At 35.1% G+C, this 18,463-nt stretch overlaps 1 protein-coding gene across 1 annotated transcript; it reads right to left on the bottom strand.

Annotated features, from left to right (window-relative positions):
* Positions 1–747: 747 nt before the first annotated feature.
* Positions 748–2,332, bottom strand: LOC128997367 (uncharacterized). Its single transcript, XM_054423004.1, has one exon. It carries the CDS (start codon positions 2,263–2,265, stop codon positions 748–750), a length of 1,518 nt encoding a protein of 505 aa, XP_054278979.1. The 5' UTR covers positions 2,266–2,332.
* Between the last annotated feature and the right edge of the window lie 16,131 nt (positions 2,333–18,463).

Below are 18,463 nucleotides of genomic sequence, written 5' to 3'. Positions count from 1 at the left end.
TCGATTGGCCACTCCAATTATCATCAGACTCAATTATCATTTGCCTATTGGGTCTGATGATAATTGGAGTGTCCAATTGAAATCGATCACCACTTACCATTTTTTTCCGTCATATGAGTAACAGTATAAGCGTAAATATATGTTTTAAGTGTTATAAGACGTATCTATTATTTGCTTTCCATAATACATTTACATAATATATGATTCATTTTTAATTCCATTCGTAGAGTTTCCCGATACAACCACTTACTATTCACTAACTAACATGAATAAACTCAATTAACCAAATTTCCTATGTGTAATATGGTAAATCAAGGATCATTAGTGTGGGAACGGACGACGAAATCACATTACCAGACGGCTCTTGAGGGTTGCTCTACAGTATACAGGGAGAAGTAAGTGAATCTTAGCTACTACCATTTCAAAAAGAGTGGGTGAAATATATGAGCACTTTCAAGTGGTAAAGTGCATAATAAAGTAGTTTTACCTAAATATTTTTTACGAGGTACATTGTCATTAATTTTGTTATCAATCAGCTTTTTTCTAAATGGTAATTTGTACCTGTTGAAGAATAAAGATTGTTTGCCTTGAATGAGTAGACTTTATTTAACACAATTCAAGTAATGGAATTCATAAGTAAGAGTTAAATCTAGAGAATGAAATAATGATTACAAACATTCAACATAAACAAATAAAATAACAATGTTTAACAACAGCTGGGAATATTTTCAATCACATTCTTCCCCGCTAATATAATTTAAAGTCTTTAAGGTGAGAAGGTAGTTTCTTCTGTCTTGAGCTTCGTCTCTGTGATTGTGTTTCATCAGTCCTTAAGGTTTGCAGAGGCTCTTGAGTTGCAGATTCTTCTATCACCTCTGCATCGGGATGAGACACATCCTGGGTCTCGTCTACTAAGTTTACATCGCTATTAAGTTCCATTGTGTGGTTCTCCGGTGTTGATTCATCATCAAAATCTGTTCTCTCAGCTTGTTTTCCACAAGGAGCTAAGTTGCGTGTAGACACTGTTGTCTCACGCCCATCTGGCAATCGTACATGAGCGTAATCAGAGTTTCCTTCCAGCAATGTCACCTCCTGCACTATTGGTTCATACTTAGAGTTTCTGATAGGACGTCTCATCAACACTTTTCCAGGAGTCATCAACCAGGTTGGTGTGGAAACACCATTTTGTGATCTTCTGGGATGTCCAAACATTCGTTCATGTGGCGTAAAATTCGTGGCAGTACAAAGCAAGGATCCGATAGAGTGAAGAGCTTCATCCAGAACTAATTCCCACTTTGTCACGTCAAGTTGATAGTTCTTAAGGGCAAGTTCTACTGTTCTCCAGATTATACCATTATATCTCTCAACCTGGCCATTACACTGAGGGTTGTAAGCAGTAGTCCGACTAGAAGCAATGTCGTTTAAAGCGAGAAACTCCTTTAGTTCTTTTGAAAGAAAAGAAGATCCCTGATCGGAGTGAATGTAGCTAGGAGTACCGAACAATGAAAATAACTGTTTCAGTTTGCAAATAACAGTCGAAGAGGACATATCAGGACAGGGGTACGCAAATGGAAATCGTGAGTACTCATCAATGATTGTTAGCATATACCGATTTCTTGTAGAAGAGGGAAGAGGACCCTTAAAATCCAGGCTAAGACGTTCAAACGGTGATGTTGCTTTTATTAATTTTCCATCATGTTTGAAGAATCTTGGTTTTACTTCAGAACATACCTTACAGGAAGCAGTCATTCTTCTTACCTCATCAAGGGAGTATGGTAAATTTTTGCTTCTTATCCAATGATACATACGAGTTTCACCAGGATGACACATTCTTTCATGATATTGATGAAGTCTGTTCATTTTGTCGCTCATCGAGCACACTCGTGATAGAGAGTCAGCAGCTACATTCAGTTTACCAGGTCTATAAACAATATCATAACTATAGCTTGATAGTTCTAGTCTCCACCTCATGATTTTGTCATTCTTAATTTTCCCCGATATCTTAGAGTTGAACATGAAAGAGACAGACTTCTGGTCTGTTATTAGTTTGAAATGTCTGCCTAGCAAATAGTGTCTCCATTTTCGTACTGACTCCACGATTGCATATGCTTCCTTTTCAACCGAACTGTGCTTTAGTTCACTATGAGACAGACCTCTTGAGAAAAAGGCTACAGGTTTTCCTTCCTGGGTCAGTGTTGCTGCTATTACAGTGTCAGATGCATCAGTCTCAACAGTGAAGGGTAGATCAGGATTTATGGGACTCATTGAGGCATTTTCAATCTCTTGTTTCAGTTCATTAAATGCCTTTATAGCCGTTGCGGATAAAGGGAAAGAGCTGGTTGTCAGAACTTTAATCTTTTCAGAAAATCGTGGGACATATCTTGAGAAATGGGAAAACATTCCTACTGCCCTTCTTAGGGATTATGCGTTTGTGGGCAAGGGGAAATTCTTTAGAGGTAAAAGCCGATCAGAATCTGGCTTAATGGTTTTGTTGCTTATTGTATATCCAAGGAGACTAATAGATTTCATTGAAAAAGAACATTTATTTTCATTAATAGTCAAGTTATACTTGCTAGCAGCGTTCATCAGCCTGTTTAGGTTCCTATCATGCTCCTCTTGTGTTTTACCACATACTGTTATGTCATCTAAATAAGCAAATGTGTCATTAAGATTTTCTGCCCTGATTATGCCATCAATAACTCTCTGGAATGCAGCAACTCTATTTGTCACCCCAAAAGGAATTCTGGTAAATTGATACAGCTGACCACATGCTTCAAAAGCTGTAAAAGGCTTATCTTCAGCCTTGATCGGTATTTGATGGTAAGCGCTTTTTAAATCAATGGCACTAAACACTTCATAGTTAGCAACTTTATTGACAATTTCTTCAAGATTTGGGATTTGATAAGCATCGAGACTTGTAAATCTGTTTATAGTGTTAGAGTAGTCTATTACCATACGCTTCTTATGGTTTTCGGAGCTGGTAACAAAAGCTTGAGCTCTCCATGGAGATATACTTGGTTCTATTACCCCTTCATGCAATAGTGAGCGAATTTCTTCTGAAATAAACTGATAATCTGTTACTGTATGACGGCGAGATTTCACAGAAATAGGGTGACAATCATGTGAAATATGCTCAAATAGTGAAGCTTGTGGTACATTTGCAGCAGCTACAGATACTATAGCAAGAGGAGATTCGGGTCCGCCTAATGTGAGTTCTAATTTAGAATGGCGACTGAGTAAATCATGACCTATTATCAAATCACAACAGAGGTTGGGTAAAATGCACAAAATCACATTTTTGTATGAGTTACCAAGAATCTTCAAATTAACTTTGCATTCACCTTTAGTTTTAGAAGTTAACTCAGAAGCCGCCATTGATACTTGACTGATTTTAGAAGGATAGGTTTTTATTTTCAGCTGATTTACTAAGTCACTACTCAGGAAACTAGTGGTACTACCAGTGTCAATTAGGGCTTGAGCTGCTTTACCATTTACATTAACTGGGACAATAGCTTTTGAAAGACCTAGGGGATAACTTGAAGAACAACTTATGTGGCTTATGACAGATGAAGTTGTATGTTTAATTTTTGAGTTTTGACCAAAACTTGATTTATCTATTTGAGAGGAAGACTTACATACCTTAACAAAGTGACCCTTTTTACCACAACCTTTACAGTAAGAATTTCTTGCGGGACAGTCATTTCTTGGATGTCTATTGAATCCACAGAAGAAACATCTATTATTACTCCCAGAAGTAGCGGCTATGGTTGGATTATTTGTATCATCGTCTTGAACGATTGAGTTTTCTTGTTTTAAAACTGAATTGAGATTTGAGCTGGGTTGATATAGGAGGGCTTGTCGTTGTGCACTTTCCAAACAACGGGCCTGTTCATAAGCATCTTGAAGAGGCAGCTTAAAGTTCTCTAGCAGTCTCTAGCGAATGTGTGGAGCAATCAGACCATTTACAAATGCATCTATAATGCAGTCATCTCTATTTTCTTCTGCAGAAGTAGCTTTAAAATTACAGTCTTTGCTGAGTATCTTTAAAGCTTCTAGATATTGGTCAACTGATTCTCCTGGTTGTTGCTGACGAGTAGATAACTTATGGCGAGCAAATACTTCGTTCACTGGCTTACAATATAGATTTTGAAGATTACCAATTGCATCTTTAAAATTCAAACATTCACTGATATAAGTATATACTGAAGGCACCACATAGTTGATTAGAAGTTTCAATTTCTCAGATTCATTTGCTTTTGTCACTTCAATAAAATTTGTAAATGTCCTGAGCCAGTGATTCCATTCCATTGCTGCTGTTGAAGAGTTTGGATCTATTGAAAGTTTTGCTGGAGCATAATGTTTTTCCATGATTGCAGATATTGTGTTAAATAAATTGTTGAAGAATAAAGATTGTTTGCCTTGAATGAGTAGGCTTTATTTAACACAATTCAAGTAATGGAATTCATAAGTAAGAGTTAAATCTAGAGAATGAAATAATGATTACAAACATTCAACATAAACAAATAAAATATCAATGTCCAACAACAGCTGGGAATATTTTCTATCACAGTACCATAGACACATGTAAACAAAAGTGCTATTTCACGTGACCAATATGCATGTTTGTAACCTTTTACATTTGTGTATGTTTTTGATAAACATATCTGAGTTATATTGAAACCAGAAGCAAGCAGAGCAACATTGCTGTACATCAATTAGGCCTGTTACCAGAGAAAACTCCTAACACATACGAATGTTGAAAGTTACAGTAGTAAATCTCTATTTAAAATGGTCATTATCATTGAAAAGATTCTTTTGTGGTGTACCAGTAAAATTTATACAAAAACGTTCCTTAAATTTAGTACAATATAAAATTATAATGCATTCCCAAAAAGTAGAGAATTTCATATTAAAATTTGTTTACGGTAAAGGTATTTAATATACAATTTATTGATGTTGAACGATTCTTGAAATAGTTTCTTTGAACCTTTGAGGCGATGTCACATGTTTTCTAGCTATGCTTTGTACAAGCGTTGTACAAATTTGTACTGAGCTTGCTCCGTAGCTATATATATCATCAAAATAATTGTTGGTTTCTATTACACAAAGTAATAGAAACCAACAATTATTTTGAAAGTAATAACAAAGTAAACAAAAGTAACACACAGAGTAAACACAAAGTAATAGAAACCAACAATTATTTTTATGTCATGTTGAAGACGAGGGAATGAATAGGCCTAATAACTATCAAATTTAAGGTCTAACATATACAATAGTTGTAATATTTGTTGTGTTAGGAAGTGTATAGATAAATTACAGGAATAAGGAGGGAAGTAAACAATTCTTTATCAATGAGCCATTTAAGCTGCTTTCATAATCTCTATTGTTTCAGTTTTAATTACCCCTTTGTTTACAAAAGATTGATGTTTAATGAGAAAACTTGTTTTTATTTCTTGTAGACTAAAGAAAAATTTAAAATGCTTTGTTGGTTACGCTTAATATTTTCAATTTGGCAATTATGAGGGAGTTTTGAGTTCTATGAATAATTAAGAACAAACTAAGCATACGTTTTAATATCTTAAAGATAATGTGATCATTATTCAAACGGCAGATATTTGTGGAATGTAAAATTAAACTCTGATCCAACAAGTCACATACTTGTTTTATATTACAATATGATATCGTTAGTAAAATAAATGTGTTTAAGTAATTAATGCACTCATTTTAAATGTTAATTATATTCCCAAACGTGTTTAAGGCAACATTATTTGTCAGGTGTGGCTTTACATTTAAAAATTACAAGCAACAGTATGTTTTAGTTATAGTTTTTTAAGTATTGGAATGATTTAACGTTTTAACCATACCACATAAAAACCATAATTTAAATTCAGCTTTAAGTCTTGAAAAAATGTTCCTTGTAAATAAAAAAAATAACTCACAAACTAATATTTATGTTTAAAAACTGCAACAACTAGTTGTTTAGTTATTCTCAATGCACGATAATCATCAGTATTTTATGATTTTAAACATTTTATTACTCATTTTATAACTCATTTTATAACTCATGTAACAAACTACATAAAAAAAATAAATCAGGCTATTCTCACAACCAAAATAATATTTCGGATCTATTCTACTTATATCTATCTAATAATGATTTTTTTGTAGGAATACTGGCGTTTGACAATCACTGTAATGAATAACCAGACCTGTAATGTAACAAGCATTAAAAATGTACAAAAACCAACTATTAGTGTTACACAGCTTGATAATGTTTAAACACAGCGTCTTAGGTGTTTCATTTACCAACATTAAACAGAATGTAGCATTAGAGGTTAACCTCGGGCTTATTACACCTTCCGAGACGCTATAAACTGAAAACATAACAATTACCGAGATATTCTTCAATAGCACAACCCTTGCACTGTACATGATACTTACCACTGTGAAATTGTTTCAATAAATTATTTTGTAATTTATTTTTTAATATTGTGTTCAGTGGTTAACTGTGCGATTGACAAAAGATAGACTCCTTTGTGATAAGTTAAACAAAATAATAAAAAAGTTTTGATAATGAGAAGGCCGATTTTGTATGAGGAAGGGGCGTAGTAAAATTAACAAGACTTACTTACACACCCAGTGTTTCAATATTATAAAGCTGAAATCAACTTTTTAATCCCTAACAATTAAATAACATAAAAATATTTGTATTACATTTTACCCATATACAAAAAGTTTCAACTTTTTTTGTACAGTATTATCAATTTATAAAACAATATAATTTGCTTTTAGAGACTAGGCATTACCCATATTGAAGTTGGGTTTCCTTTTTAGAATTAAAACTAAAAATAACGTGAAAACACAACATTATGTATCGTAAACACAGATTCAAAACATACATACAAGAGTCTGAAGATTTTTCAGACAGCTCAGCATACCTGCAATTTACAGAATAAAAGTATTTTCTTATATAAAATCACTTGTTTAAGCTATATCATTTTAATAATTTTACATTTGGGTAATTTATTAACAAATTTTAGCCCCCAACTTGTTTTAAGTTTTACTCAAAAAATTATATGCGTAACATTAATAAGATTGCCTTTTTTGTCATTATTCAATAAACAAAGATATATCGACCATCTTCTATATCGACCATGGTCATATAGAGGATATATGACCATGATTTATACATCGTTGTCATATTTAGAAATTATTATTTTAATAAAAAAATGGAGGGAATTGACTTAACAGTATCAATTTATTATGTTGCATGTGTACACATTTGTGCAGTTATTTTTTTAAAGTGTGAATTCATAGATTAGATTGCATAAACCTGCATGTATTCCTTTAATCTTCTTTCTTTTTGAAATTCACCCGATAATAAATGCATCTTTTATAATCATTGAACACGTAAAATAGACTGCAACGATCATAAAACCCTTTCTACTTTGTCAATAAAGTTCCATCAATGTCCCACTCCATTACCCTCCACTCATGTCACTCAATCCAGAACACCTCTCTGAATCACCAATGTGGAACTTTATCATACAATTGATTTTAAAATAAGACATTGCAGTCATCCTAAATACAGTCTGTTCTGTTAAGAAAACTGTTTAAAAAGACTTTAAATAGGTTTTTACAGTTTGAATATTAGTTTAAAAGAAAATGAGACTCATCAGCTTCAACCCTACAGAGTGAAAGTGATGTAGTAACACAATTACCGTTGTCACCCTGACTCCTTAGACTCATCAGTTACGCTTTATCTTCACCTCATTTTCTAGTCTTTTAAGACTCTGGGACCAAATGAGACTAGACATAGCACATTAAATTATTTGTATTTAACATTATTATCTCACTGAATCACAAGTAAGTTTGGAATGTTAGATATTGTAAGTAAATTAGTTGTGAGTGTATCAACGTGTGTCTTAAAAATAATTCAGATAATCATAATCTGCATCGACTATACTTATATGAATCCAAAAATATATCTTATATGAAATATGATAATAATTGTTTTTGTTCTAGAGTATTTTTCTCTATTAAACAAAACAGTTTCATATTCAATACAACATATTTGGTTTTGCCATACATATTTTTTAGTTTGACTAAACAATGTAGTACCTTATCGTGAAGGGTTCGTCTACGAACTTAAAAACTCGTCCATTGAAAATAGGCATGCAACTAGGGTTGAACTAGGTTTATTTCAATGTTGCGAAATCTCAGTCAGTTTAAGGGTTATGCCATTTTAGTTTTCTCGTGTTCCAAAATAATAAAAGCCTTTCATCTCTCAGTGGCTTAAACCAGCTTAACAAATTAGATTACATTTTAAAGTCCAGCGTCGTCCCACTAGATTAGCTTGCTTAACGAAAAAACTGCAACGTGTGGTATTATGATTGATCAAAATACAATTGTTACGAAAAAGAAAATAAATAAAAAGTTGGCTGAATGATGAAGAATAATGAATCAAAAAAAAAAAACTATTATTTATTTTACCAAACGAAATGTCATCTTTGAAGTTGCCAGTTTCAAATTCAAAGGTAAGACTTTTAATTAAAACTTCTGAACCGAATGAAGATAAAGGAGAAAGATAATTTAAACTGACATTTGACTCTACGAGATTCGAGATTTATATTACATCAATTCTTAAGAATATATTCATTTGAGTGTTACTAAATCAATTTTGATAAGCAGTTATTACACAGTTACCACATAGCTTTCATTCAAGTCTAATTGAGTTGTAGTGCAAATTATTAACTTTACTCAAACTCTTATATTTCTATCGTCAATATTACCAAGTTTCCATGTATATACAAAGTAAGTCAGTATTTCTAATCCATGCCGCACCTTATCAATGTTACACAATATTTAGCTAAATTGTCTTTGATATGAATTAGGTATTTTTAACAATCCAATTGCATGATATTTAATGGAAACAAAATAGTCTTAGTAGAGAGTGAAAAATTAACAGTCTGATCATATCGTTTTTAAAAAGCAGTCAACAAGAGTGATAATTATTAATTTTTTATTTAAATCCTTTACAATGTATTCATTTTCAACTTTAATTCAAGCTCGAAAATGTCAATAAGCCAAGGTCATACAAATAATTTCTGTATGAGTGTTTAAATAAAGAATAGAGTGATAAAAAAATTTTGTCGTAGTTTTGATTAAATACAGGTTTCGTATACATGTTGGCCTAATAAAACACTGAAATTGCCATTCGATTGTCGTTCGTCTGAGACAATGATTATTTTATCAAAGTGAAATGCAATTATCACTAAAGTCGTGATAAATTAGAGTCAATCATCAATTTAAAAAGTAGATCAATCGAGGACATTTAAGCTATATTATTTAAACAAAAATATTTATTTTATTTTTTAATACATTTTCTTGCAATGATTGGTTTAACATTCTGGGGAATCCTTTTACCTGAAAAATATATAACACATTATTTATTTATATAAAAAATCGATCGTTTCTTACATCTAAACACTCCCACAGCTACCATTAAGCATAACTTATAATAAAAGGCCGATTCTAGCGTATTTACGTAGTAAGCAGAAATTGGTAGGCATAAAACGTATTCAATATCATAACAACCAGTAATGACGCGTTTCTAATGTATATAAATTGTGATTATCCCCAAGTGGTTACTCTACATTATATTTACATTAAAATTACCTTAACTCGTTTTTGATCAAAACCCTTGAAATTGTTTTCAAATTAAATTTACAATTCCTTTAACTATGGGTAAGGCAAAAAAGTTGCTTAACAATTTAACATTCCGAATAGTTTATGATGCATTTAGGATGTTGGATTACTGACAGGAAGGTACAACCTACAACAGGCTTACACTGAAGTAACAATGGCGAGCTCTTGTTAACTCTCAGGTTACAAGCTAAGCTCAGCGGCCCCAGGGTCAGGTAAACATGGTCATGTTGTACACTACATAGCTTGTGCATTACTTCAACCAACTAGTCTCAGGACTTACACTAAATTAGCAATGGCGAGCTCTTGTTAACTCTCAGGTTACTAGTTAAGCTCAGCTGCCCCAGGGTCAGGTAAACATAGTCATGTTGTACACTATATAGCTTGTGCATTACTTCAACCAACTAGTCACAGTACTGACACTGAAGTAACAATGGCGAGCTCTTGTTAACTCTCAGGTTACAAGCTAAGCTCAGCGGCCCTAGGGTCAGGTAAACATGGTCATGTTGTACACTACATAGCTTGTGCATTACTTCACCCAACCAGTCACAGGACTTACACTGAATTAACAATGGCGAGCTCTTGTTAACTCTCAGGTTACAAGCTAAGCTCAGCGGCCCTAGGGTCAGGTAAACATGGTCATGTTGTACACTACATAGCTTGTGCATTACTTCAACCAACTAGTCACAGTACTGACACTGAAATAACAATGGCGAGCTCTTGTTAACTCTCAGGTTACAAGCTAAGCTCAGCGGCCCCAGGGTCAGGTAAACATGGTCATGTTGTACACTACATAGCTTGTGCATTACTTCAACCAACTAGTCTCAGGACTTACACTAAATTAGCAATGGCGAGCTCTTGTTAACTCTCAGGTTACTAGTTAAGCTCAGCTGCCCCAGGGTCAGGTAAACATAGTCATGTTGTACACTATATAGCTTGTGCATTACTTCAACCAACTAGTCACAGTACTGACACTGAAGTAACAATGGCGAGCTCTTGTTAACTCTCAGGTTACAAGCTAAGCTCAGCGGCCCTAGGGTCAGGTAAACATGGTCATGTTGTACACTACATAGCTTGTGCATTACTTCACCCAACCAGTCACAGGACTTACACTGAATTAACAATGGCGAGCTCTTGTTAACTCTCAGGTTACAAGCTAAGCTCAGCGGCCCTAGGGTCAGGTAAACATGGTCATGTTGTACACTACATAGCTTGTGCATTACTTCACCCAACCAGTCACAGGACTTACACTGAATTAACAATGGCGAGCTCTTGTTAACTCTCAGGTTACAAGCTAAGCTCAGCGGCCCCAGAGTCAGGTAAACATGGTCATGTTGTACACTACATAGCTTGTGCATTACTTCACCCAACCAGTCACAGGACTTACACTGAATTAACAATGGCGAGCTCTTGTTAACTCTCAGGTTACAAGCTAAGCTCAGCGGCCCTAGGGTCAGGTAAACATGGTCATGTTGTACACTACATAGCTTGTGGATTACTTCACCCAACTAGTCACAGGACTGATACTGAAGTAACAATGGCAAGCTCTTGTTAACTCTCAGGTTACAAGCTAAGCTCAGCGGCCCTAGGGCCAGGTAAACATGGTCATGTTGTACACTACATAGCTTGTGCATTACTTCAACCAACTAGTCACAGTACTGACACTGAAGTAACAATGGCGAGCTCTTGTTAACTCTCAGGTTACAAGCTAAGCTCAGCGGCCCCAGGGTCAGGTAAACATGGTCATGTTGTACACTACATAGCTTGTGTATTACTTCAACCAACTAGTCACAGGACTTACACTGAATTAACAATGGCGAGCTCTTGTTAACTCTCAGGTTACAAGCTAAGCTCAGCAGCCCCAGGGTCAGGTAAACATGGTCATGTTGTACACTACATAGCTTGTGCATTACCTCAACCAACGAGTCACAGGTCTTACACTGAATTAACAATGTCGAGCTCTTGTTAACTCTCAGGTTACAAGCTAAGCTCAGCTGCCCCAGGGTCAGGTAAACATGGCCATGTTGTACAATACATAGCTTGTGCATTACTTCAACCAACGAGTCACAGGACTTACTCTGAATTAACAATGGCGAGCTCTTGTTAACTCTCAGGTTACAAGCTAAGCTCAGCAGCCCCAGGGTCAGGTAAACATGGTCATGTTGTACACTACATAGCTTGTGCATTACCTCAACCAACGAGTCACAGGTCTTACACTGAATTAACAATGTCGAGCTCTTGTTAACTCTCAGGTTACAAGCTAAGCTCAGCTGCCCCAGGGTCAGGTAAACATGGCCATGTTGTACACTACATAGCTTGTGCATTACTTCAACCAACTAGTCACAGGACTTACACTGAATTAACAACGGCGAGCTCTTGTTAACTCTCAGGTTACAAGCTAAGCTCAGCGGCCCCAGGGTCAGGTAAACATGGCCATGTTGTACACTACATAGCTTGTGCATTACTTCAACCAACTAGTCTCAGGACTTACACTGAATTAACAATGGTCAGCTCTTGTTAACTCTCAGGTTACAAGCTAAGCTCAGTTGCCCCAGGGTCAGGTAAACATGGTCATGTTGTACACTACATAGCTTGTGCATTACATCAACCAACTAGTCACAGGACTTACACTGAATTAACAATGTCGAGCTCTTGTTAACTCTCAGGTTACAAGCTAAGCTCAGCGGCCCCAGGGTCAGGTAAACATGGCCATGTTGTACACTACATAGCTTGTGCATTACTTCAACCAACTAGTCACATGACTTACACTGAATTAACAATGGCGATATCTTGTTATCTTTTAGGTTACAAGCTAGGCTCAGCGGCCCCAGGGTCAGGTAAACATGGTCATGTTGTACACTACATAGCTTGTGCATTACTTCAACCAACTAGTCTCAGGACTTACACTGAATTAACAATGGTCAGCTCTTGTTAACTCTCAGGTTACAAGCTAAGCTCAGTTGCCCCAGGGTCAGGTAAACATGGTCATGTTGTACACTACATAGCTTGTGCATTACATCAACCAACTAGTCACAGGACTTACACTGAATTAACAATGTCGAGCTCTTGTTAACTCTCAGGTTACAAGCTAAGCTCAGCGGCCCCAGGGTCAGGTAAACATGGCCATGTTGTACACTACATAGCTTGTGCATTACTTCAACCAACTAGTCACATGACTTACACTGAATTAACAATGGCGATATCTTGTTATCTTTTAGGTTACAAGCTAGGCTCAGCGGCCCCAGGGTCAGGTAAACATGGTCATGTTGTACACTACATAGCTTGTGCATTACTTCAACCAACTAGTCTCAGGACTTACACTGAATTAACAATGGTCAGCTCTTGTTAACTCTCAGGTTACAAGCTAAGCTCAGTTGCCCCAGGGTCAGGTAAACATGGTCATGTTGTACACTACATAGCTTGTGCATTACATCAACCAACTAGTCACAGGACTTACACTGAATTAACAATGGCGAGCTCTTGTTAACTCTCAGGTTACAAGCTAAGCTCAGCGGCCCCAGGGTCAGGTAAACATGGTCATGTTGTACACTACATAGCTTGTGCATTACTTCAACCAACTAGTCACATGACTTACACTGAATTAACAATGGCGATATCTTGTTATCTTTTAGGTTACAAGCTAAGCTCAGCGGCCCTAGGGTCAGGTAAACATGGTCATGTTGTACACTACATAGCTTGTGCATTACTTCAACCAACTAGTCACAGTACTGACACTGAAATAACAATGGCAAGCTCTTGTTAACTCTCAGGTTACAAGCTAAGCTCAGCGGCCCCAGGGTCAGGTAAACATGGTCATGTTGTACACTACATAGCTTGTGCATTACTTCAACCAACTAGTCACATTACTTACACTGAATTAACAATGGTCAGCTCTTGTTAACTCTCAGGTTACAAGCTAAGCTCAGTTGCCCCAGGGTCAGGTAAACATGGTCATGTTGTACACTACATAGCTTGTGCATTACATCAACCAACTAGTCACAGGACTTACACTGAATTAACAATGTCGAGCTCTTGTTAACTCTCAGGTTACAAGCTAAGCTCAGTGGCCCTAGGGTCAGGTAAACATGGCCATGTTGTACACTACATACCTTGTGCATTACTTCAACCAACTAGTCACAGGACTTACTCTGAATTAACAATGGCGAGCTCTTGTTATCTCTCAGGTTACAAGCTAAGCTCAGCGGCCCCAGGGTCAGGTAAACATGGCCATGTTGTACACTACATACCTTGTGCATTACTTCAACAAACTAGTCACATGACTTACTCAGAATTAAGAATGGCCAGCTCTTGTTAACTCTCAGGTTACAAGCTAAGCTCAGCAGCCCCAGGGTCAGGTAAACATGGCCATGTTGTACACTACATACCTTGTGCATTACTTCAACAAACTAGTCACATGACTTACTCAGAATTAAGAATGGCCAGCTCTTGTTAACTCTCAGGTTACAAGCTAAGCTCAGCGGCCCCAGGGTCAGGTAAACATGGCCATGTTGTACACTACATACCTTGTGCATTACTTCAACAAACTAGTCACATGACTTACTCAGAATTAAGAATGGCCAGCTCTTGTTAACTCTCAGGTTACAAGCTAAGCTCAGCGGCCCCAGGGTCAGGTAAACATGGTCATGTTGTACACTACATATCTTGTGCATTACTTCAACCAACGAGTCACAGGACTTACTCTGAATTAACAATGGCGAGCTCTTGTTAACTCTCAGGTTACAAGCTAAGCTCAGCAGCCCCAGGGTCAGGTAAACATGGTCATGTTGTACACTACATAGCTTGTGCATTACTTCAACCAACGAGTCACAGGACTTACTCTGAATTAACAATGGCGAGCTCTTGTTAACTCTCAGGTTACAAGCTAAGCTCAGCAGCCCCAGGGTCAGGTAAACATGGTCATGTTGTACACTACATAGCTTGTAAATTACTTTAACTAACGAGTCATATAGATGCTTTTTTGGATAAATAAATAAATAATAAAAAACTGGTTTTTACAAAATTATTACAACTATTCTATGGATAAAAATAAAGTGTCACCATTTGAAATTTATAATGATTATAATTTGTAAAATAGTTAAACATATATAAGGAAAACAGAGAAATATGCAGTGTAAGGACTGATTGGATAATCATCTAAGTATTACTGCAAACTATTTTTCTTTTATGCAGAAATACCTTGTTAAAAAGCACAAGTAAAAGATGGAATGTGGCCAGATTATTGTCACAACAGACATTGCCGCACATATTGTGGTTGTGTGATTTATGTTTTCATGGATACAGAGGTGTCCCTAAAGGTAGGATAATGCGTGTTTCTCAAACCCCAAATTCCATCCATAAACATTAAAATGGAAGCAAACACATGTTCCAAAAAGGTTTGAAAGTTTTACTGGTACTTACGTATTATACGGAGGCCACCCTTATACAGCTCGCTGTGGCGGTTAGGTTAGGTTGGGTTATCATAAGTTGTTATGACTCATCTCGTATAGTTCGATTCATAACGAAACTAGGAAAGTTCTACAAACATATTTATGATAACCCAACTTAACCCAACCGCCGCAGCGCGCTGTAAAATAAGTGGCCTCCGTATAATACGTAAGTACCGTTTTACTTAATAGTGTATAAATCATTAATAAGTCGTTGGTTCTTTATTTAGGATACTGAAATTAATTCATTATCTCATCCTTTTGTACTAAAGTATACATTTTAAATGCATACGTTTTCCACTCTTTGACGAATAAATGACATCTCATTTTATTAAAGAAACAATTGTAAATTTGTATTGTAATTTGACAGACGTAAAACTATTGTTGGATTACGTTGAATGATTACTTTCTACTTTATTCTAATGAAATAATTTTTACTTTAATAATAAACCAAAATACATAATTTTATAAGAAAACATAGATTTTACTTTGAAACCGTAAGAATTACTATACTTGGCATGGTAAGACATTTCAGTTCGGCATTTGTAAGATTTAAACATTTTGATGTAACCAAATTCAAGGAGACTACAAATGGTAAAAAACGGCCAATATTTTCAAAGTCACGATCTTTAGGTTTTAAAATTTAGATATTTTAGGTAAAAAAACACCCAGATTGAAAATTTGTTTCGCAAAATGAACAAGAAAGGTGACTCATAACGAATCAAAGCAAAACTTGTTAATTTGCAACAAATGAGTATGTTTGGCCTATAAATAAGTACTAAACAATATGAAAAATTTTTATCTAACACTTTTTATACAAATAATGACACTTAGGCACATGTATAGCCTAACGCACTATGGAGAAGCCAATAAAAGCAAATATTGCATCGCAACGGACACATACTTACAATACTGAATAGATGATAGGCCTACCGTGTATGCATATCCGTTTTGAATACATATTGTCTCCATCTTCAATGCATTTCATTTTGCCTATATTATCAATATATAGATCGATATTGCGTTTAGAAACTACTAAGTTTATTTGATTATTTAGCTTGACACATTCACGAGTTGTTGTCATTTTCCAAGCAAAATAATTAAATAAATAAAAAGTTACTATCGCATGAACAATGACAGTTATACAGTACTTGCAAGAAAAATTGCATTGAAGATTAATCATACACTAGCACTAGGCTGGAAATTGACATATTCCTCAAATGTTTCAAAATAACCTGTAAGTCTATGCCACAAAGAAATTTTTTATGTCAAGCCAGCTACACCAATTAAATGTGCGGTAACTAATGACGAAGGTGTTTCTTTCTTTGGTTTTGCTTGCAACCTTAATCAACCGAGCAGTCTCCTGCCAATAATGGGTCTTACGCCATTCAAATATAACTTATTGAGTAAAGTAGGTAGGGATCTGATGCAGTACATAAATGAACTGTGATAACAATTAGTTATCGAATGTATTTTTTTAGATTATGGTAAAAATACCAGTCATAAAATGTTTACATCAGGTGGTATCAAATTTATTGACAAAATCGTTTCATTGAAAAACAAGTAAAAGCTAAGAACAGCTTACGCTTGAAAGTCCTTTCAAGTTTCCATCCTGGCAGAGGATTGCCAAGTCCAATTAACGTAAATGAATGTTCCTTCTTAATCCTTTTAAACTAAATCGGCTTAAAAGTTAACTGGACGATTTTTTTTATAGGTAAATATATATAAAGTTAGTTCTTAAAATGATATTTCGGATATATGCCGGTTATACTGAACATTTAAACTAAGATTTTGCTAGTCTATGTAATGTTGAAAGTAGTAAAATTGATCTACTTTCTATCAAATCTTTGTATAGGGAAGAAGATATAACCGTAGGCAGCACAGACATTTTTGGATCTGGGTTGCAACTATCTACTTTTCATTTTCAAGTTCCCAGAGGCTAAAATCTAAACCGGGTGACCAACTTAAAATCCATAGGTAAATAGTAGCTGTTAATAACTTGTTCCAATTAAAAACAATTTCAAAGTTTTAAGCAACATGTTTCCTGTATATACAGTTAGCCTGACTTTAACCAAGGTCTAACATTGTATAAACAATTAAAGTCAAGAGCAAAGAGATATACTATCTCTTATTATCTATATACTATCTATACTTTTTTATATAAGAAAATAAGAGGTGTGGTCCTTTTTTTTAAACGCTAAAACCAGATATATATTTTTACTTTAAAACACCTGTATTTCTACTGTGGAGTTAGTGCTGAATAGGAGGCTCAGAAAAGCTATTTAACAATAATTACATGTGTCTGTTGCATATGATCGTGACATCTGCTTAGAGGTCCAGGTACTTCGATGTACAATAACAATAATACTAGCAATTAATGATATTTTTTATACTTTTCAATCAAATGGCGACTATACAAAGTAGGTATTTTAAGCCAAGTATGAATGGAGATGAGTGTAGTATGAGTGGCACGATCTTGTAGACTTGTTAGTGACTAAGGCCGACATATTCCTTAGACACAGCTGTTAATTATTTGCCCATACATGGCAACTAAGGGACCTACAGTTTATAGTGGAATCCGAACCACATTTTTCCTTGGTATATACAATAACAATAATACTAGCAATTAATGATATTCTGATATGGTTTAATGTACGACGTATTCCATACATTCCTAAACTACTGTTTGGGTTAGTAATAATGTCTTATGGTTTAAAAAAACATATTCTATTACATGTTTTATTGTAGTCTTACTTACACCAGGTAAACCTGTTTTAATAATTTAATTTTTATTTTTAAGATGCATTTGTCCTTATTTTGTTTCTACTTAAACTAATTACACATTTATGTCACGAACTCCAACTCAAAAAATAACAATGGAAGCTGTTGAGAGACAGTGTAAGTGACAGCTGTTGTTATCTGTAGAGTGACTCTGTAGTCATGGCAACAATACGAAACTTGGTGATGCCAGATGCAAGCCATGCAAATAAGTCGCAAGAACCATCTTTTTTTATGAAACAATATACGTATTTTATTTAGCTGGTAATTATATGTTTATTGCTTGGAACGTAGACATTTTATCTCGTTGTATCGTGTTCACAGTGCATTAAAACTAAAATGGATTTTTAAAACTATAGTGATAATATAATGCACGGTACATATAATGTGGCGGGTGTATATAATGAATGGTGATGCAGATCTTACACTAACTATAAAAATTCACGTATTATGTAAAACCATAGATGAATTATTTGAAACATAAGAACCTTTTAAAGCTTTAAATGGGGGACCAGAGGGTTTTCCTCTTGGAATTA

This window comes from Macrosteles quadrilineatus, unplaced genomic scaffold, assembly GCF_028750875.1.
Source record: "Macrosteles quadrilineatus isolate MER2022 unplaced genomic scaffold, UCM_ALF_1.0 Scaffold_6__1_contigs__length_79288215, whole genome shotgun sequence".
Taxonomy (NCBI): Eukaryota; Metazoa; Arthropoda; class Insecta; order Hemiptera; family Cicadellidae; genus Macrosteles; species Macrosteles quadrilineatus.
The sequence above is the reverse complement of the archived record's forward strand: the minus strand, read 5'-3'. Positions and strand labels throughout refer to the sequence as shown.